At 46.4% G+C, this 22,888-nt stretch overlaps 1 protein-coding gene across 1 annotated transcript; it reads left to right on the plus strand.

Moving 5' to 3' along the window:
* Positions 1–8,450: 8,450 nt before the first annotated feature.
* Positions 8,451–9,555, plus strand: LOC101939331 (olfactory receptor 51G2-like). The gene has a single exon (XM_005311421.4). The coding sequence runs from the start codon at positions 8,451–8,453 to the stop codon at positions 9,384–9,386; it is 936 nt and encodes a 311-aa protein (XP_005311478.2). The 3' UTR covers positions 9,387–9,555.
* Positions 9,556–22,888: the final 13,333 nt, after the last annotated feature.

The raw sequence follows: 22,888 nt of genomic DNA on the forward strand, positions 1-22,888 counted from the left end.
TGTCACAGGCTGCTTTCACAAGAAAGGGGCAAACAGATGGGAAGATGCTTTCAGAGACACATGTAAACTAGGCTGTGTCCCAAGAACTCCATGGCTTCCCAAAAGAATGTAAGTTGGGCCATTTCTGTTTCTCTATCTCCAGAGCAAAGCCTGTCTAACTTAGGTTGTTGTAATACATGAGATAAATGAGTGTAGATGTGTGACAGCTGTCTTTTATTTTAAAACCTTTTTCTCTGATGCTTTCCGCTGTTTGCTAATAAACCTATTCGTTTTAAGGAAGCTGGGGTGACTGTTCAGCTCTGGTCACAAACCCCGAATGGAAGAGACTGAGGTTTCCAGTCAGACCTTCTTGGCATTTAGCGTAGTTGGGATTGTGTTCCTTACTCGAAGAATGGGAGAATTGTAAGACTTGCCTGAAGACAGGGAAGAACCTTGTTTAAAGGTTAAAGAGACCATACATCCTGGTTTTACTGTGACAATCCCAATTTTTCTTGGCCAGTCTCTATCCTTGTTGACTGCTTGTCAGTGTAGTAAGATGAGGCCCTGAAACATAAACTCTTGCATCAGAGGCCTGTTATGAGGCCTAAGGCCTGAACTAAAGTAATGGTCAAGAATTTGCTAATATAAAGCAAAGTTAAATTGTGAGCAAAAGGCAGGCCCTGCTCACAAAAGCTGGCAAGAAGAGGGCTGATGTTGCAAATATATACATAGCTAAAAGGTACTGAGTACTAGTAATATAAACATGTGCCAGGATGGTACCAGAACATTCTGGTACTAGCACATTCCACATAGATAACAAAGAACATGCCGACCCATCCTAAAGACAGGGGCAAAAGGATAATATGATGGAGTTGTTTTGATTGAACCAACATGTACAAGGTAATAGGCAACACTTTAGTACGTAGAGGGGTTGTACCTCAATACGTTAGGAGTGATGTGTAACTTGTTTGTACCTGTGTATAAAAATGTACCTCTGAGGGGTTGTCTTTCTCTGGCCTAGGGGACAGTGGAGAATCCCGCCACTGACTGAGCCGGTCCATTGTCAGGGGGCAAATATTTGTAGTATGTCCGGTAGTATGTCAATGGTATGTATGTCCAGTAGTATGTCTGGTAGAGTCTATGGGAAATGGTTCTGATACTGTCGAGCCAATGTCAATGGTGCCTGTCTCATATTTAGAGTCGTCAATCTGCCCCACTACAGGGAGATTCCCACATCTGAGCCATTCCTTTTCGGTGAGGACCTGTCCCACATTGCGGTGTCAGTGCAAGAGGTTGTAATGCTGCACCCTATATTCATTGTAGTATTGTGATTATGAGATGTTTATGACATAATTATACCTCTGCTACAAGGTGTGTCTTGTGAGGTGTCATTGGAAAAGTTACGGTTTACTGAATATGATTATCCTATTTCTGTGCATGTATCATTTTTGTACCTGAAGTTATGAATATTTACTCTGTATCTGTATTTCAAATGTGCTTACTCTGGGTAACACCAACAACTAGCCTCTCAGGTAGAACGACAAAGAAGCTAGGCAGGGCTGATGGCTCATTAACCAGGTTAATTGATGATGGAAGAGGTTAGCCTTCCTGTGAATGTTTCGGCCAGCCTATGAGCAATGGCTGTCATGGCTCAACAGGGCATGCAAGGGCATGGGACCAGATTTCATGGCACTGAACTCCATATTGGTACCTGTATTTTTCCACAAACTGGGCTGGGAACTTGGCTTAAAATAAAGTGTTCCCACCATATGGAAAAACTATATAAGGTGGGGACTGATACCCTCTTTTGGCCTCACTCCCCGCACAAGAGAGTTCCTAGAAAAAACGAGGAAGAAAGACTGAATTAGGGGAAGGGCTGGTCCCAGGCTAAAGGGATTTCTAACCTGTGTATGGAAACCTGGTGCACTACACGTATCATCAGAAAGGATGAGAAATTGCTATTTCAAATCCTATCTATCTACTGTGTTAGCCTTAGTTTGCAGTTTTGTTTATTTGCTAGGTTATCTGCTTTCATCTGTTAGCTATCACTTATAATAATGTAAAATCGATCTTTGAGTAATTAATAAACTTCTTTTATGTTTTATCATAACCAGGGTGTTTTGACTGAAGCGTCTGGGAAAATCTCAGCTGTACACAAAGGCTGTTACATACCTTTCCCACATTCAGTGGAAAGCCTCCTATATTAATAAATTTGTACAGATCCCTGTGCAGTGCAAGATGGTATAATTCTGGGTTTATTCTACAGCAAGGGTGCAAGGCTGGGGAGCTGGGAAATTGTTTGTTGTCTCCTGTTTGTCCTTGAGTGGCTTAGGTAAAGCATTCAGGTAGCTCAGTTGGGTGTGTGGCAACACGTGCTCCCATGCTGGGTGACAACACTGCCTGGAGAGGCCAGCAGAGCAGTGTGAGAGATGCCAGCCCAGCTGAATGGATAGGGGGCTCAGTGGTTCCATCGGCTCCCAGCCTGCACCCCAGGGGAGACAAACTGTCACAGAGGTTTTAGAACAAACTGATAAATTAAACAGTAATAAGTCACCAGGACCAGATGATATTCATGCAAGAATTCTGAAGGAACTCAAATGTCAAATTGCAGAACTACTAACTGGTATGTAACCTAGCACTTAAATCAGCCTTTGTTCCTGATGACTGGCAAATAGCTAGTGTGATGCTGATTTTATTAAAAAGTCTCCATGGGCGATCCTGGCTATTACAGGCCAGTAATCCTAAATTTAGCAGCATGCAAATTAGTTAAACCTATAGTAAAGAACAAAATTAACAGACACCTACATGAACATGATTTGTTGTGGAATTGTCAATGTGGCTTGTGTAAACGGAAATCGTGCCTTGCCAATCTATCTGAATTCTTTGAGAGGATCAACAAAAGTGGGCAAGTGTGATACGGAGGATATAGTGTACTTGGAAGTTCAGGAAGTCTTTGACAAGGTCACTCACCAAAGGCTCTTAAGAAAGGTAAGCAGTCATAGGATAATGAGGAAGGTTCTCTCATAGATCAGTAACTAGTTGAAAGATAGGAAACAAAGGGCAGGAATCAATGGTCAGTTTTCACAATAGAGATAGGTAAATAGTGGTTTCCCATAGGGATCTGTACTGGGACCAGTGCTGTTTCACATAGTCATAAATGATCTGGAAAAAGGGGTAAGCAATGAGGTGGAAAAATTTGCAGTCAAGACAAAATTATTCACTATACTGAAGTCCAAAGCAGACTGTCAAGTGTTACAAAAGGATCTCAGAAAACTCAGTGACTGAGCAACTAAATGAAATTTAGTGTTGATAAATGCACTGTAATGCACATTGGAAAACATAATCCCAACTATACATTGAAAATGATGGTTCTAAATTAGCTGTTACCACTGAAGAAAGAGATCATGGAGTCATTGGGTATCGTTCTCTGAAAACATCTGCTTAATGTGCAGAGGCAGTCAAAAAAGCTAACAGAATATTGGGAACCATAGGTGGTGGATATAGGCCCGGATATAGGCCTACATATATCCAGGCAGTAAGAGGGTATAGTCCAGTAAAGGGTTAGACTTCCCTGGCGCATATGTGGCCACCAGCCATTGATTGCAGAGTTTGCACAGAGAAGTTGTTGCTTATTATTATGCACCATGCAGGTTCCAGGGTGGCTGAGGAGGCAATATGTGTTACTCAGATTCCTGGGTTCATCAGTGATCTCCTTGGACTCCACGGAGATTACTGATGAAACCAGGAAGCTGAGTAACACAGACCGCTGTCACAGGTTGTCACCTCCGGGGTGCAGTCTGGGAGCCATCCGAATCGCTGTGCCCCTTAACCCTCCAACTGGGCTGGCCAATCTTACACTGCTTTGTTGGTGACACAGCCAATCTCTGCAAGCCTTGTTATCAACAACGACAGCAGCTGTTGCCATAAACCCAACTGAGCTACCTATGTGCTTTACCTAAGCCACTCAAACACAGGCAGGAGACAAGAGCCAATATCCCAGCTCCCATGGCTTGCACCCTTGCTGGCATATAAACCCAGACTTATACTGCCTTGCACTGCACAGGGGTCTTTACAACGTGCACTCATTAATACAGGTCGCTTTGCCCTTGATGTGGGAAGGATATGCAACAGCCTTTGTACACAGAGCTGAGATTTTCCTCAGACACTTTACCCAAAACACACTGGTAAAGATAAAGCATAAAACCAGTTTATTAGCCACTGCCACAGGCCCTGGTGGCACATCTCTGATGAACCTGTGCTAGCAGTTTGCTGGAGAGGGTCCTAGAGTAGCTGTGGAGGCACAAAGATTGTGTGTGGAGGGGGGACTAGCTACCAGTGGATCACTGAGATCTGTACATAACTTTAAGGATCTATGTAATCTCCCTTCTCTGTCCTGCAGGCTGAGTTTGTAATGCAGGAAAAAGGGCTGACAGGAAGAAATCTGGTCCTATATTATTATTATTATTATTATTATTATTATTATTATTATTATTATTATTATATTTCAGTAAGATCACAGCTGTGACGGCATCATCATTAGCCCTCGGTCGTCCCCGAAGTCGCCATGTGACTAATCAGAACCATATGAACAGTGATGACAAGCCCGGATTCCACAAATAGATCCTGCAGCAGGGCATCACCACACATCCCCTGTGATTTGGCCTCTGGCAGTTTGCCATTGGCTGAGGCAGGGGTTAAAACCGAGCAGCTGAGGTTCCCTGATGGCCAAGTGGCCCCCAAGGAATGTGCAAACATGCTTCATAAAGACAGTTGCCTCCCGATCTGAACACATACTGCCTGCTGCCTGTGCAACTTCTCCGATGACTCCTGGTCCTTTTGGGTGAAGACCTCTGGTGTCAGCGGCTCCCCGTCTAGCAGGAATTGGGTACGTTGGCAGGTTTCACTATCTTTAAAATGTGCAGTGAAGGGGAAAGGCTGCAAACTGTTTCCATTGGCAGATGTTCTGTGCAGCAGCAGAGGACTCAGCTGGGCTGTCGGGGTGACTCAGTGACGGGGCTGGAGGACAGGCAGCGCTAGGTAGCTTAGGAACCTCTCCCCTACATCTGCCCATGCTCCATGGGGGGCTGTTCAAGCTACACAGAAAGCCAGACATTCAAACCGAGCTCGGAGTGTAAAAACCCCAAAGCCCCGAGTCAGGATTTTTGAAGGGCTCCCATTTCTAGAGGTGCTGTGTGCTCTGGGCCCAATCCTGCCACCGGCTGAGGGAGAGGAGACCCCACAGATTATCAGTGACTAGTTCCTAAATCACCTCAGGTTTATTTACTCCTGAAAATTTAATTAGCAAATGCATTTTCAAAGGGTTTATTCTCTGGCTCAGTTGTGAACGCAGGAATTCAGAGCTGCGTTGCTCTGTGGTAACAGGTCCAATAGGGCATATTTCTGCTTCCTTAGCGGCTGAGGGCTCCAGCACTTCCACCCTGTAGATAGCCGTCAAAGTTAGAGGCTTCCCATGTCTCTGACTCCTCTTGGTCTCTGAGGGCCACATTTCAGGCCTCGTAGTCTTCCCTTACATGGGATGGAATCCCACGATCCTCCCACCCTCAGCCTGCACCCTGGGGTACAGCACACTACGGCCGACTGTGGATGCCGAGCAGGTCTGTGTGGGTTCGGCACCTGTGATTCTTCCCTCTGGGACTGTGGGAGTATTGATGAGACTGGGGCGACCAGACAGCAAGTGTCAAAAATCGGGACGGGGGGAGAGGGGGGGTAATAGGAGCCTATATAAGAAAAAGACCCCAAAATTGGGACTGTCCCTATAAAATCAGGACATCTGGTCACCCTAGATGAGACTAATGACCAACCAGCCTTCTTGAAACAAAATACTGTTTAATATGAACAGAAGGAATAAAGTGTAACATGGGAGAATAGAAGGGTTTTCAAACAACTTCTCAGCAACAGCTGCCCCACCTCTGGACAGACTCCCAGCGCTGGCAAAAACAAGCTGTGTAACATGGCTGGAGCCCGGGAATAGGCTCCTCCTGGCTTATATCTCCAGTGTAGTCTCTCAATCTCCCTGGGGTGGTGACTGAGCGATGGCTTTTCTTCAACTATTCCTTCCCTTCCTCCTTGTTTTCCAGCAGCCTGCTATTAAACTAAGATGAGTCACACTAGTTTCACCTTATATAGCCATAACAGAAACATCCCAATAGTCAACCCAATATAGCCATACAGCAAACATCCCCAGAACTGGGTTTAACACACACATTCATTATAGGAGCTCAGTTCCATGTCTGTCACAGTGCCAATCCCGGGTGCTATGCATTTTGTGAATACAGAACATAGACAGTGAGAGAGAGAGAGAGAGAGAGAGAGAGAGAGAGAGAGAGAGAGCAATAGATTACTTTCATGTGTGAAAGGAAGTTTCATTTCCATGAATACTCATGCATTTGACTTTGAAATCCACTTCCTGCAAACCCTGAATTACAGATTCTGGGGTTACTATGTACTAGAGAGTGAGAGCTCAGGGAATGAATATTTCATATACTGATCCCAAGGCCTGTTACCACTCCAGATACAGGCTACAGACTGGCAGAACAGAATCTGAGGAGAACCTAGGGTGACCAGATGTCCCGATTTTATAGGGACAGTCCTGATTTTTGGGTCTTTTTCTTATATAGGCTCCTATTATCCCCCACCCCTGTCCCGATTTTACACATTTGCTGTCTGGTCACCCTAGGAGAACCAGTCAGCTATTAACCCAGGGACAGAGGAGCTACTAGACTTTTGTTTGCTGACAAGCCACTGAATGAGGGCTGATGAAACACACCACTTTTTAAGTCCCACTGTAACCTTAGAAATTATCTTGGAAAGCAGATCAGAGGGGAAAGAATGGGTTCACGTGTGTGTACGAAAGTACAGATGTGTAAATGTTATGCCAAAACTTTTCATTGTTCTATAAATATTAGAAACCAAACTTTCATGACATGCAGGTATATTGAAAGCCAATGGCAGAGTTGTTGGAACCTCTACAGGAAGGAGCAGTGGTAACTTTACTGCTTAATTGGTATTGCTTTAGAAAGCATTTTAGAAGTACTCCACATACTGTTTGCAATGGGTTTGTGCTGTTAACTCTTTGTTCAGTGAACAGCTGTATGATACTGTCTCCCAGTAACTGACTAGAAGCTTTTTGTGACACTTACATTCAGGGTCATGAATACAATCCCTCTGTTATACCTGTGCAAGGCTTTCCAAAATATCCTAACAGAACAGAACCACTGGTCTGTGTTTCAACAAAGAATAGAGGAGAGGTGGAGAAAAGGGGAGTGTAATAGTGCTTGTATCCATGGCTGAAGTAACTTGCACACTCAAATGGATATTAGTGCAAACCTAGTGTTTGCACTATTTACTCCTTTCTGACACCAACCCCTCCTCCACCCAACTAAGTAATTGTCTGCGTTAGCTTCTTTTACTTTGCCAAATATCTGCAGACTTTTGAAAGGGAATACGCTGCAGGTCCGGCAAAGATGAAAAGAAGCCTGTAGGATGATTGAACTCTCTGGATTCAATCAACATTGGTCAGGAAAAGCACTTCAGCTTCTCTTGGAGGTCAGAGTGTATCACTGGGAGCATTTGGTTAGGGAAAGTTAAGAGAGCCCGGTTCTAATCAAATTGATACATGTAAATCTGGAATGATGCAGTTGATGTCAATGTTACTGAATTCAGAATCTGGCCCTAAGAATTTATCCCATGTACTGTAAAGCGGCAGTGGCAGAGTTTGAACTCGCAGGAGTGGAGAAAATAATATATAGAGTGAGGCAAAGACAGACGTTTATAAATAGCTTCAGCACAGGACAGATAAATACAATAAGGATTTTCACCATGCACCTCCCATGTATTTACACACATCATGATACAATGGGACGCACTCAGAAGTGGAGGGCCAGAAAGGGTGTCAGTGGAAAGGTCACAAATGTAAAGTCACACAGTGCTCAAGCAGGCTGCGGAACTCCCAGCCACAAGATATCAGTGGGGCCAAGAGCTTCTCTTGGAGGTGTCAAAGAGAAGGAGTCAAAGAAGGACGAGATGTTTATATGCGTAACCAGAAAATCCAAATGCCGTAGTGAGAATTGTTTTTAAAAAGTCTGGGAAGGATCCTACACTTTCCTGATTTACACCAAAAAGTATGTCTAACTAGTGGGTGTCAGTGGAAACTTTCTCTGGGAGCAAGTTATCTCATAGCTGCCTATTGCAGGGCTTCTTCCACCTTACTATGAAGAATCTAGACCTGGCCACTAAATACTGAGCTAAATGGACTACAGGTCTGATCCACCCTGGCAATGCCTATCCTCCAATTGGTGGCGTAAATCCAAGACTATTTTTGCTGATCATCCTTGAGCTTGTGGGAGTCTCTAGACAGGCACTGAGAGCAGAAATATGTCTCATTAAATGTAATCTAGTCTCCTTTTTTTCCTTCCAGGAAGCTCAAACTCCTCAGACCTTCCCAGTACATTATGTCAGCTGTCAATGACACCAAATTCAAATTTGCAGTGTTTCTTTTCACTGGAATACCTGGGCAGGAAGACATCTATCTCTGGATATCTGTCCCCTTCTGCTTAATGTATGTTATTTCGATAGTAGGAAATTCAGTCATACTGTTCATTATAAAAACAGATCCAAGCCTCCATGAGCCCATGTACATTTTCCTTTCCATGTTGGCCATCACAGACCTTGGCTTATCAATAGCCACCATGCCAACGATACTGGGCGTATTCTGGTTTAATTCTAGGGAAATCAGCCTCGATGCCTGTTTTGCCCAGCTGTTCTTCATCCACTCGCTTCAATGCATCGAATCTTCTGTGCTCTTGTTGATGGCTTTTGACCGCTTCATTGCGATCTGTAACCCACTGAGATATACTTCCATCTTAACCCTGCCAAGAATTGCCAAAACGGGACTGGTGTTTGTGCTACGGGGGGTGGCCCTAATATTCCCACTCCCTTTACTCGTGAAACGGTTCCGATACTGTCGAGCCAATGTCCTCTCCCATTCCTACTGCCTGCACCAGGATGTCATGAAGATGGCTTGTGCGGATATCACAGTCAACAACATCTACGGCTTGTCTGTTGCACTCTTAACAATGGGGTTGGACTCGCTGCTCATCTTCCTCTCTTATGTGATGATCCTCAAAACAGTGCTGAGCATCGCATCCTCCACAGAGTGCCTCACGGCCCTGAACACCTGCGTCTCCCACCTCTGCGCTGTCCTGCTGTTCTACATACCAGAGATTGGGCTGGCTCTGATACACAGATTCGGGAATAGCTCTTCTCACTTTCTTCAGATTCTTCTGGGCTATGTCTACATGATGATCCCACCCCTGATAAATCCAATAGTGTACAGTGTGAAAAGCAAACACCTTCGTGCGAGGATAATCAGGGCATTTGTGAAGTGAAGGGTCAGTTCATCACCTGTCTCCAGCACTGGTGACACAAAAAACATGAGCAATGGCCACGACCATTTATTCCATCCTGGATCCTCTTCCCCCTCTGCGCCTTCCTGCGCCCCATCTCTTCCCACAAGACTTAGCCCCCTGCTCCTACTCTTTACCCAAGGCTCCGCCTCCTCTTCAGGCTAGAAGCTAGAAGCCAGGCGATGGTAACAGCTGCCCAGGGAGTCAGCCACCTTGACGATCCCCAGACGCTCTACATTTTACCTCCCAGGATGTACAACCCAGGGAAGGTGGAGAGTCTGGGGCTCCCTGCAGCAGTCTGAGCTCCTGGGGCAGCTGCTACCATGGCCAGAATCTGGCCTGGCTGTGGGGTGGAGCCTTGGGGGAAGTGATGGAAGAGGGGGTAGGGCCTAGTGGGAAGAGATAGGGCAGTAAGTAGGACCTCATGGGAAAAGGAGCAGTAGGGGATACGGATCCGATGAAGACCTGAGCAAACAGGGAGGTGGGGGGCTCCAGAGTAAAGGAGCAGGATGGGGCCGGAGGGTAGGAGAGCCTGTGTTTTGGAGAAGTTTGAATAAATGTGACCCCACAAAAGGGGCTCTTGTATTAAGTATCCCAGGGTGAGAGTAAGTCATTGCAAGGACCTTAGAGGCAAGGGCAGGGAGCCTGCAGGGCTACCTCAGGCCCCAAGGGGGCACTCTGGAATGGCCGCTGTCTGCAGGGACTTCATCAGAGTGGGATGTGCTCTTGGAAGCCGTTACCATCAGGCAGAGATCAGCCCAGCCCCCAGGCTGCTCTAAACTCCGCTCAGGTAGGGGGAGAACAGGCCAGCAAATCAAACCTCTGTAACTGGCTCCTTGCCATCTCCGCTCTCTGCAGCGCACGGGGGAGCTCTTCTGGAACAGGAGAGAATCCAGCCGGGCCTGTCACCACTCAGATGGCTGGAAGGCTGGTCCTGTGGTCTGGGCACTGCTCTATGCCACAAGACAGCTGAGTTTGATTCCCTTGCTGTGTTTGACCATGGGCAAGCCCTTGACTGTCTCTGAGCCTCTGTACAGGTGCTAAGTAATCCTGCCCTACCTCACAGCATTGACGGGAGGATAAATACATTCCAGATGCTCAGATACTCTGAGACCCTAAGATCAGGGCTGTGTCAGGGTCCCACAGAGCAACACCTCTGACATTGGTCTATAAAAGTCTTCTTACCACAGTGTCCTGTGACAGCTGGCTTCTGGGAAGCCCCATGACTCCAGCACTGTGGTGTCTGTGGCAGAAGTTGGGGTGCTTGGGGTGACAGTGAGGGGTAGGTAGTTGGTTTCTGAGGAGGGTGTTGGAATGTCACGGAGTCACTGGGAGTTTCAGCACAGTCACCGGAGCGATGTTTTCCAGCCATTCAGACTGAATGGGTCTAACTGCCAAACAACAGAGCAACAGCCACGGGGGCTTCATCTTAGATGGTCTGGCTGGGAGAAAGCAATCTGAGGGCAAAAGTCAGCTTCACACCTGTCCCTGTAACACAGACATGGCTGAGCACTACGGTGACTCCACCCAGGCTCACACGGGTTTCAGCAAAGGCTGCTTCCACAAGAAAGTGGCAAACAGAGGGGAAGATTCTCTGAGAGACACAGGGAAACTAGGCTGGGTCCCAAGAGCTCCTTCGCTTCTGGAAAGAATGTAGTTGGGCCAGTTCTGTTCCTCTATCTCCAGAGCAAAGCCTGTCTAACTTAGCGAGTAGTGATACACGAAATGGAAGAATGTAGACATGTGATAGCTACCTGTTATTTTAAAACCATTTTCTCTAATGCTTTGTGCTGTTTACTAATAAAACTCGTTGGTTTAAGGAAGCTGGTGGTGACTGTATAGCTCTGGTCACAAGCACTCGAAGGGAAGAGACTGAGGTATCCTGTCAGTCCTGCTTGGTGATAAGCATTTAGCATAGAAGGGGTGTTGTTCCCAGCCTGAAGAGTGGTAAAATTAGGATCATAGGAACCTAAGAATGGCCATACCAGATCAGAGCAATGTTCCATCTAGCCCAGTATCCTGTCTGCCTGTTCTGTTCATTCATGTGGGGCACTTGGCATTGGCCACAGTGGGAAATCAAAAAGTGATCCAGATCCTGTCGCCCATTCCCAGATTCTGACAAAAGAAATAAAAAAGTCTAGGAACACCATCCCTGCTCATCCTGACTAATAGCCATTGATGTACCTATTCTCCGTGAATGTATCTAGGGCTTTTTGTACTCTGTTATAGTCTTGGCCTTCACAACATCCTCTGGCAAGGAGTTCCTCATGGTTGACTTAGTTGTGGGAGGAAATACTTCTTTTTGTTTGTTTTAAACCTGCTGCCTATTAGGGTACGTCTACACTTACCGGAGGGTCCGGCGGCAGGCAATCGATGTTCTGGGATCGATTTATCGGCGAGAGGAGTACGCGGCATTGACGGGGGAGCCTCCCTGCCGCGTCTGGACCCGTGGTAAGTTCGGACTAAGGTACTTCAAATTCAGCTACGTTATTAACGGAACTATTAGGTCATCTAATCTGAACTCCTGCAGAACGTCACCCAGTTACCACTGTATTGAGCTCAATGAGTTGCATCTGACTAATGCATAACTTGTGTTCATCTAAAGTGTATCTTCCGGGAAGGCATCCAGTCTTGGTTCAGAGATATCAGGAAAATCCATTACCTCTCTTGGGAGTTTGTCCCACTGTTTAAGCACCCTCATTGTTAAAAATGTGTGGCTCATTTCCAAATTTAATTTGTCTGGCTTCAGTTTCCAGCCATTGGTTCTTGTTATATCTTTCCTTGCTAGTTTAAAGAGCCCATTAAAAATTTTATTAAGATGATGTTAAAAAGAAAAAATTGAACAGAGTTTGAGCATAGAAATTTCTGGTTATCAGGGAATAACATACAGATTATCGAGGGTGCAAAGTTTGGTTTAAGATCAGGTGGCATAAGGAATATATAATCTGCAATATCCCCAATTGGGGGTAAAAGGTTGATCGGTCAAAGTACAGGCATTGAGATATGAGGGTATGAAGTTCATAAAGTGGCTATGTTCGGGTGATGGAGTATAATGAGTGGATATGATGATGAGGATGGATTGACCCTCATTTGGTGAGATTTAATGTTCAGGGAGTTTATGGTCCCAGTTCATATGATCCAACAGAGAAGGTCACTTGGTCCTTTCTCGTAGTGGGAGAACGATGTCACTCTGGCTCACGCCTCCTTGTACTGTCGGTGGCCGGTGATGTGCTCGATGTAGATGTCCCTGGACCATCGCATGATGTCTGAGACCATGAGGCGCCCCATGAGCCGACTACCCGGCATTTCATCCCTGAAAAAGTGCTTGTACACTGCCATCAAGTCATCTCTCAATCTTCCTTACTTCTACTCACTACGTCCCAGTTTATAAAGCCAAGGGTAAGTTGGAAAAAACATAGGCGGAGAAAGTCCTAGCTGTATTAGTCAGTCCTAGGATGACTGTGAGCCACTGATGTGCTGCGCCTGTGAACAAGACAAATGAGATACTAGAATGTGTCAGCGAGATTGGGAACTGTTCATATCCATATACCAGGCATTGTTGAGAACTCTTCTGGAAAACTGTAAAATAGGGGTCACTCCTATTCCAGAAAGGAGAATTCAGCCTGTGACTGGTGCAGAGAAAGGCTCCAAGGATGGTCAGGGCAATGGAGGGCCAGGCTTACAAGGAGACTTGAAGAGCTTGGCTAGTTTAGCGTAGCACAACGCAAGGCTCTGCGGGGATCAGATTGCTCTATAAATACATTGGGAGAAGGGGGGTGGTGAACACCAGGACTGGAGATGAGCTGCTGAAGCTAAAGGACGGTGTTGGCACAAGAACAAATGGGGACAAACTGGCCAGGAGTTAACTGAGGATGGGAAGGAGAAGAGGGTTTCTGGCCATCCAATAAGGGAGAATTCTGGAACAGCCTCCCAACAGGAGCAGTGGGGGGTGGGCCAAACAAATCAGCTCATTTTAAGATGGAAGTAGACGGTTTTATGCACCGGACGATGTGCCGGTGCTGCCTGCCATAACAGGGGTCTGGACACATTGACCCAGGGGGTCCTTTCAAGGTCTATGCCCCTATGGGTCACATTCACCTATTTTGCATCACACTGGGAGCTCATGTGGAGTCACTATGACCCTGCTCTGGTCCCTGGCCAATGGGTTTGTCCCTCAATAGATTCAGGAGAAATCATGATTCAGCATTTTCATCTGGAAAAAGAATTGTCCTTGGGTTCCTATTTAGTGATGTCTCAGGTGTTTAATTCCCTGAGTTTCAGGCAATCTCAGCATGCTGAGCTGCCAGCTGCCCCTCCCCAACCCCTAGCCCCAGAGAGGAAGGATGGTTCGGGGTTAAAGTGCTGGCCTGCCACTCAGAACTGGCTTCAGTTCCAGGATCTTCCACCGACTTTTTCTGTCACTCAGCAGTATGCATTTGAATACAGCTCAATATAAAGGTATATATCTAGGAGGAAGGGATGCAGCCCGTCCTTACCAGATGGGGGACATAATCCTGGGAAGCAGTGACTCTAAAAAGGACCTGGGATTCATAGTGGGTAATCAGCTGAACTTGTGCTCCCAGTGCGCCCCGGTGGCTGAAAAAGCTACTTCAATCCAGGATGTACAACCAGGGGAATCTTGAATTGGAGAAGAGAATTTATTTTATCTGGATATTTGGCAGTGATTTGAGCACTGCTGGAATCCTGTGTCCAGTTCTGGTATCTACAGTTCAAGAAGGAAGTTGATAAAGTGGAGTGGGTTCAGTGAAGAGCCACGAGAATGATGAAAGGATTAGAAATCCTGCCTTATAGTGATAGATTGAAGGAGCTTGATTGATTTAGCATAACAAAGAGAAGGTTATGGTGTGACTTGATCAAAATCTGTAAGTACCTATATGAGGAGCAAATGTTTAACAATGGGCCCTTCAATCAAGCAGAGAAAGTTATAACATGATCCAATGGTTGGAAGCTGAAGGTAGATACATTCAGACTGGAACTAAGGTGTATTTTTTTTTTTAGCAATGCGGGTAATTAACCATGGAGGAATTTACCAAGGGCCATGGTAGATTCTCCATCATGGACAATTATTAATCAAAGCAGGATTTTGTTCTAATAGTTCTGCTCTGGCGGTTATTTTGGGGCAGGTCTCTGGTCTGTGCTATACAGGCTGTCGGACTAGGTGGTTACAGTGGTGCCTTCTGGCTTTGGGATCTGCCCAGTGCTGTTAAATGCACTGCCCAAGCACATGGGGTGTTGTACTGATAAAATGTTACAGATTGTGAGGCGCTCGGACGCTGCAATAACTGGGGCCAGAGCTAAGAGCTTTAGAGAGATTTCAGCTCTGTGTGCCCCAAAAGGGTGATTTGGGACACTGGGTGGAGAACCTGAACTCTTCCCAACACCCCTTGGTGATGAGGCCTGTCATTAGCACAGTCCCCTTTGACGAGGGAGTTCTGGGCCCCTCCTGCAGCTCGGCAGTAAGGGGGGAATCAGGACGTGCTTTCAGAGCGTGAAGGATCGGGAGAGCATTGCCTGGCCGAACAGAGCCCTGCTGGTCTGCCCCTCGGCCTGTCTCATGCCTGAACATGAGGATAAACCCCTCTGCGCTGTGCCACAGGTACCTAGTGACTCTGCGAGCCCGTCACTGCTATGTCCGGCTGTCTGTGGCGTAACCCTGTTCCTTACAACTTGGGGCTCTGTAGACCAGTGCAGAGGGAAACAACGTTTCTGCCACTGATGGACTGTGTGACCAGAAATGTCCACTAATCAACCCTCAGTGCCTTCGTTTGTGGGTTCTCCCCTTGAGATATGGCCAACAGCACCCCCTCTTGGCATTTAATTGGGAGTGTCACACTATTTCCTGTCTTTCTGAGAACCCCAGCTTCAGGGATCAAGACACTGCATGGGAATCTCAGCTTTCAGTTTTCCTTAGAAGGATTATGTAAAAAACGGATTTATAAAAAAGCTAGAAAACGTATAGCAGGTGACCAAGAAGGCTCAGACACCAAAGACAAATTAAAATGAACCCCACGCGAGTGTATTTTTACATCTCATTATTTTAAATTAATCTTATGATTTTTGGTTGTGTTACTCATAATTTTTCAATGGGGCTTGGTGATATTCGGTACCTAGTTTAAAAGATCTGAAAAGTAACTAGCAGATACCTGTTCAAAATACAAATTAAACCTAACATAGTAGATATATTTGATATAAATTAGGAATTTTTCACCCTAACTAATGATTCAAGCAGTCCACCAAGTTTCCATATGCAGACTAGAAATCCCTTTAATCTTTGAGCAGCTCTTCCCCCAGTTCAGTCTTTGTTCCTCAGGAGTTTTCAGGAGTTCTCTTGTGTGGGGAGTGAGGCCAGGAGATGATGTCACTACCCACCTTATATAGTGGTAAAATACAGGTAGCAAAATGGAGTTTAGTGTCATGTGGTCTGGTTCCATGCCCTTGCATTCCTTGATGAGTCATAGCAGCCATTATCCATAGGCTGTATGGAGTATTCTCAAGAAGGCTCAGCACATGGGAGAAAAGCTTCTCCTAAGGCCTAGTGTTTCCCCTAATGACCCATTATCCTAAGTAGGCCCTTCACAACTGGCTGTCTACACTGGAAGCATTTTGCCTAGTGGGTTATGGTGCCAACCTGGATGTGGAGACTGTTGGATGTAGTGGTGTTGATCCAAAAGGCAAAGGGATTGTTGGATACCAAGTAAATTTCGTAATCAGAAACATGTGGACGGAGACTCCAAACAACTCTACCAGGCTGGCTGTGGTGAGCCAAATCCATCCTGCCAGAACTGCTCTCAAATGGGCGTATGAAGCAGAAGAAAAACAACAAGCAGGACACATCCTTAGAGAGTCACTCGTGGCCGTATTGCTAGCCTGGGCATGGAGTATCAGAGACACCACCCAGACACAGCATATTCCCACAAAACACCTTACCAAAATCACACAAAGAATCAAAAAGGAACTGATTTTAACCAAAGTCACACAGGGACAGTATGCTTGTTGTTGGAAGGTGGATGAGGAGGTTAACTGTGAACACTTTATTACCTTTGCTGTATCCCCTGACACTGGTCCTGGTAATACTCTTGGAAGTGAGACATCCATCGACAACAAATGCACACAGATTAAGCAACAAAAAGTAGAAACTCCAAAAATGGAGTGAGATTTTGTGACAGCACATCAAATAGTAAAACGCCACCTCACAGCAGTAGTAGGGGAGGATCTTTGCCATGTAATATTCAATCATAGCCACGAGAAAATGCTAGTGGTTTAAAACTGTGAACCCAGTAACCAGTCACGTGGACGGGATCTTAAAAACATATGGGGAATAGACAGACAGGGTAACGTTTATCAATTCACAGGATAAATTGAGCGTATCCATTCACATACATAGCCTTCAGCTAAAATGAAGGAACATTCACGGGAACTTGGGTCATGACCCCAGGTATTAGCAAATGTATTTACCATGTACAAGTATGTGATGGTGCCTACCCAACACAAACACACACCTCACCCCATCCACTCTATTCACCACTGACATTACCCCACCAATGGAATGTCCAATTCTACAACCTTGGCCCACATCAGGAATTTTCCTGGACCCTACCAGAGAGTATATGGTACAGAATGTGGGACGGATATATGTGCTACTAAAACTAAATTTTGCTAGTATGACCATGCCAATACAGTGCCCCCAACAATATAAAGATTGGTTCGATTCAGAAATTAAAATGCAATTTCAATTTTGGAAGGGGTTTCAAAATCCCTTACCAAAACAGCAAAGGGGGAAAAAAAAGAGGTCTTATGAGGACCGTCCTGGGAGGCTCAGAACTTGGCATGTCCATATGGAATTCCACAGGTATCGAAAATCTCAATCTGAAAATAAACAGCATCATTGATGGAATAGGTAAAATGGTCAAAACAGAAGGAGGCATTAGTAGCCTATTTCTGGGTCAACATGCAATTACAATTGACAACATACATTCAATTGCTCAAGGGTTCAGCCATCTAAATTCTACTATTTTGTCAATTATTAACAGCATGGAAAAAGAATGACGTTTCACTGGCAGTTGCCTGTGTGGGATGGTGATCGGGTAATTGAAATGATCAAACAAAGTTTATTATTACACTTACAGTTACAAAATTGGCCACGAGTACTAGACCACACAGCTATTTTAAAACAAACACAAGAGCAAGGAGTAAAATAATATTGCTCCTATGTTCCTACAGTTTGCTAAATTTGATAAGGTTTCAAGCTTAGATCATGACAACAGTGAAAGCCTTCAAATCATAGATTCATAGATTCATAGATTCTAGGACTGGAAGGGACCTCGAGAGGTCATCGAGTCCAGTCCCCTGCCCGCATGGCAGGACCAAATACTGTCTAGACCATCCCTGATAGACATTTATCTAACCTACTCTTAAATATCTCCAGAGATGGAGATTCCACAACCTCCCTAGGCAATTTATTCCAGTGTTTAACCACCCTGACAGTTAGGAACTTTTTCCTAATGTCCAACCTAGACCTCCCTTGCTGCAGTTTAAACCCATTGCTTCTTGTTCTATCCTTAGAGGCTAAGGTGAACAAGTTTTCTCCCTCCTCCTTATGACACCCTTTTATATACCTGAAAACTGCTATCATGTCCCCTCTCAGTCTTCTCTTTTCCAAACTAAACAAACCCAATTCTTTCAGCCTTCCTTCATAGGTCATGTTCTCAAGACCTTTAATCATTCTTGTTGCTCTTCTCTGGACCCTTTCCAATTTCTCCACATCTTTTTTAAAATGCGGTGCCCAGAACTGGACACAATACTCCAGCTGAGGCCTAACCAGAGCAGAGTAGAGCAGAAGAATGACTTCTCGTGTCGTGCTCACAACACACCTGTTGATACATCCCAGAATCATGATAGCCATCGCAAGGTGAATGCACGACGCAGTCAAGTGTGGGAATTTTGGTAAATAATACGCACAGCATTACCCCATTGTGTGCTTAGTAACTGAAACTGGCTTGGAAATTAACCAGGCTTATTGCACAAAACATAATGGATGATGTCTGTGTCAATATTATGCTACAATTGATACCAACAACACAAAAAGAGGCTGGGCCCGATCGGTACAAAAAGAATTAGTCAATGAGGTGGTACGAATACAAGATGTGGTATGTGCACTGAGATATTCTAATTTTTCTACACATGGAACCATCTGTCCTGGAATTGATACAGGATTTTGTGTGCAAGTCAACAGCACAGTTCAAATCGGAACCCAGGCCTTTTGGCCAACAAGTAGTGTTAGCACTGCCACTGAAGTTATTGCTCCTCCTGGCAACCTGCAAGATTTATTAATTGAATTGTTTCCCCATTCTAAACTACAATTGGACATACACGATTTGATGGCAAGAACCAAGGAAGCCTTAATATCCATAGCTTACCTTATCCAACAACAAATAGAAGAAGTAGAAAGTGTGCAAGGAGAGGTGGGAAATCCGAAAAGATATTACTCTCCACCCAATAGTCAGAATACTTAGTGTAATACTGACGGGAATACACACCATATCAGTAATTGCACTGATGGGAATGTGTTGCTACATGCAACGTCAAACCAAGAAGGCCAAATTACAACACCAGGTTGAGAAACAAATGGAACTAGCTATCAACACTGCCATAGTAATGAACAATCCTTATAAGGAATAATCAAATGCTTATTAATATTTAAATGTCAATGTTTTTACTTGAATAGTTTATAAAGGTGTGTTGGACCAAATGTGTCTGTAGTGAGGCCGAGTGGCCTCCCTCCTCAAGGGAGAGCGAGGGTCCACTACACTCCCCTTGATGGGCGTAACCTAGCCTGCCATGCCTCCCTCGCCGGAAGTACAGGAGCGGGGCCAGAAGTATAAGAGGAAGGCCCTGAAGTTCTGTGGGGGTGGAACCCTCAGAGGAGAAGGACGCCCCGCCAGTCCTGCAGCACCCCGGAGGGGAATCTGCGCCCGGGTGTCCCCGATCCCCAGAAGCGGATGACGCCGAAGAGGACTGGCCGGGACTACCTGCCGCTGTGTACCCAGAGGAGCCGGAGGAGGCCTGGAGGCCAGGGGTACCAAGCCCTGGGGAGGCAGGAAATAACTCAGGGGCAGCCACAGAGCAGCCGGCTGCAGAGCTAGGTGTGGCTCAGTTGCCGTGTTGCGGCTGGATCCCTGCCGACACAGGAGTGGCCAATCCTGCCATTGCCAGGGCCCTGGGCTGGAACGCAGTGGAGTAGGGTGGGCCGCATCCCCCTGCCACCCCGCCCCGGGGTCGCCGACATCTTACACTTCACCGGGAAGCTCCTGCTCTGGAGAAGGAACCTCCCTTACCAGCCCACTCATAGACTGCTGCTTTGGTGGCTACCTGAGCCCCACCCAGGCTAAAGACAGCCCTGAGACTGTTTGTTGCTGGCAGCCTGAGCCTTCTCAAGCCCAGGCCAGAGCCTGTATGAGACTGTTTGTCACCCAGCCCTATTGTGGGGCCGGGGACTAGAAGACACACAGGGTCTTGACTGGCCTCAGGGCGGAGACAAAGACCCTAGGCCAGGGGTGGCCAACCTGAGCTTGAGAAGGAGCCAGAAATTACCAATGTACATTGCCAAAGAGCCATAAAAATATGTCAGCAGCCCCCCAGCCCCGCTCCGAGCGCCTCCCACCCACTGGCAGCTTCGCCGATCAGCGCCTCCCCGTCCCTCCCCACACCTCCCGATCAACTGTTTCATGATATGCAGGAGGCTCTTGGGGGAGGAGCGAAGACACGGCAGGCTCAGGGGAGGGGGCAGGGCCTGTGGCAGAGCCAGGGGTTGAGCAGTGAGCCCTCCCCGGCACATTGGAAAGTTGGCGCCTGTAGCTCCAGCCCCGGAGTCGGTGCCTAGACAAGGAGCCGCATATTAACTTCTGAAGAGCCACATGTGGCTCCGGAGCCACAGGTTGGCCACCCCTGCCCATGGCGGTTCCTGGGATGCTTGCCGTGGCCAGACAAGCCCCAATAAAGAGACAGCCTACACCTTGGGACCTGCCGTCCTGACTGCGGGATGACGGAGGCAAGCAGACTGAGTGGCCTCACTCCTCATGGGAGAGCGAGGGTCCACTACAGTGTCCTATCCGGAATACTCGAGGTACAAACATGTATATACTCATATATACACCTATGCCCATTATTTACACATATATCTATGTATGCATACCAGTTATTCATATATCATTTATCATAAGGAGTATACCTGGTGCTCAACCGTTCAAGGAAATGATCATGCAATCCCTCATACATATCACTATATATATCTACATTAACGAGAGAGAAAATATCATATTGCCTCTGTAGAAATCCATGGAATACTCACACCTTGAATACTTCATGACGTTTTGGTTGCCCCATCTCAAAAAGTATATATTTGAATAGGAAAAAGTACAGATAAGGGTGTCAAAATATTCAGGGGTATGGAACCACTTCCAGATGAAGAGAGACTCAAAAGACTGTGACTGTTCAGCTTGAAAAGGGATGACTAAGCGGGGATATGACAGAGGTCTATAAAATCCTGAGTGGAGTGGAGAAAGTGAATAAGGAAGATTTATTTACCCATTCACAAGAACCAGGGGTCACCCAATGAAGTTAGTCGGCAGCAGGTTTAAAACAAACAAAAGAAAGTCCTTTTTCACACAATGCACAGTCAGCCTGAGAAACTCATTGCCAGGGGATGTTGCAAAGGCCAAAAGTAAAACAAGTCCAAAAAAGAATTAGATAAGTTCATGGAGGTTAGGTCCATCAGTGGCTATTAGCCAACATGGTCAAGAACGCAGCCCCATACTCTGGGTGTCAATAAACCTCTGAGTGCTAGAAGCTGGGAGCAGGTGACACAGGATGGATCATTCAATAATTGCCTTGTTTTGTTCATTTGCTCTGACGTAGCTGCACTGGCCACCGACAGAAGACAGGACACTGGGCTAAATGGACCATGGGTCTGACCCAACAAGGCCGTTCTTATATTCTCAAATTGTTCCAATGATGGATGTGCTGCTGCAGAGAAGCATTTCCAGGGGCTCCCTCTGTTATACAGCTGGCATAGCCACCCTAGTAAACGTCCAGAAGCAGCCCAGTGTAGGAGGCTGAGGGGGGTGGGGGGAGGCGAGTGCTGCCACCTACGGGTGTGGTCCTGTAGCACCAGGCATAGAGGCTCATGGTTTCAGCTGGAGCTGGGCTGGAAAACAGTTTTTTCCCCTTCCATGAGAAAATTTTGACCCAAACGAAAATGTTTGTTAACTTTCCAACCATTTTGGGGGGTGACTTTTCATAGAAAACGGATCATTTTTCTCTGAAAGCTCAGCTGCCATGATGCTGCTGAGCTAAAGCTATCTGGATCCCTAAGAGAAATTGGCGACTTTTCATCTGCCTCGTCCTCGTAACATAAATGAAGGTGGCACTGAGGGAGTCTATGGCTGCACTCTGGGGATGGAAAGGTCTAAACTTCCTGCCCAGTCTAGGGCTGGGCTATTGTGCCCATCAGCTACTCTAACCAGCCCTCTCATCTCTGTGCAGCCCCCTCCTCCCTGTACAACTCACCCTTCAGCAGATCCTGTGGGCAGTGGCTACTGTGACAGGCCCTGGTAGCACATCTCTGATGAACCTGTGCTAGCAGGAAGCTGGAGAGGGTCCTAGAGCAGTTGTGGAGGCCCAGAGATTATGGGTGGGGGGGCCTAGGAACCAGTTGATCACGGAGATCTGCATATAACTTTGGGGATCCCTGGATCCTGGGTCCCCGTTTCGGTCTTTAGGGAGAAGGGAAGGGACCCCCCTCCTGGAACGATCCGAGGGAAATTTGCATGTAGGGAGCCTTGTGAACTCTCCCTTCCCTGGCTTGCACCCTGGGTTTGGAATGAAGAAAAGGGGCCTGCTGGGGAGAAATCTGCTCCTATTTATAATTATTATTCAATTTTATTTTATTTCAGCAAGATCACAGATGTGACAGCATCATCGTTACCACTCGGCCGCCTCCGAGGTAGGCATGTGACTAATCAGAATCATATGAACAGTGATGACAAACCCAGATTCCAGGAATAGAGCCTGCAGCAAGGCTGGCACTGCAATGCACTTGGGTAGAATCACCTCTTATCCCCTGTGATTTGGCTTCCTGCAGTTTGCCATTGGCCGTGATGCAGGTAAGGCTGGTGCACACTAAGACAGGCAGATGAGGTTCCCTAATGGCCAAGTGGCCCCCAAGGGAATGTGCAGGCATGCTTCATAAAGACACTTGCCTCCCTATCTGAACAGATACCGTCTGCTGCCCTGCAACCTCTCTGATAACTCCTTGTCCTTTAGGGTGAAGATCTCTGATATCAGTGGCTCCCCGTCTAGCAGGAATTGGGTATGTTGGCAGGTTTCACTATCTTTAAAATGTGAAGTGAAGGGGAAAGGCTACAAGCTGTTTCCATTTGGAGATGTTTTGTGCAGCGGCAGAGAAC

The sequence above is a fragment of the Chrysemys picta genome, chromosome 1 (assembly GCF_011386835.1).
Source record: "Chrysemys picta bellii isolate R12L10 chromosome 1, ASM1138683v2, whole genome shotgun sequence".
Classification (NCBI taxonomy): Eukaryota; Metazoa; Chordata; order Testudines; family Emydidae; genus Chrysemys; species Chrysemys picta.

What these genes read in the sequence shown, in the direction of transcription:
- LOC101939331 (XM_005311421.4), top strand. Translation starts at nt 8,451, where the DNA reads ATGTCAGCTGTCAATGACACCAAATTCAAATTTGCAGTGTTTCTTTTC.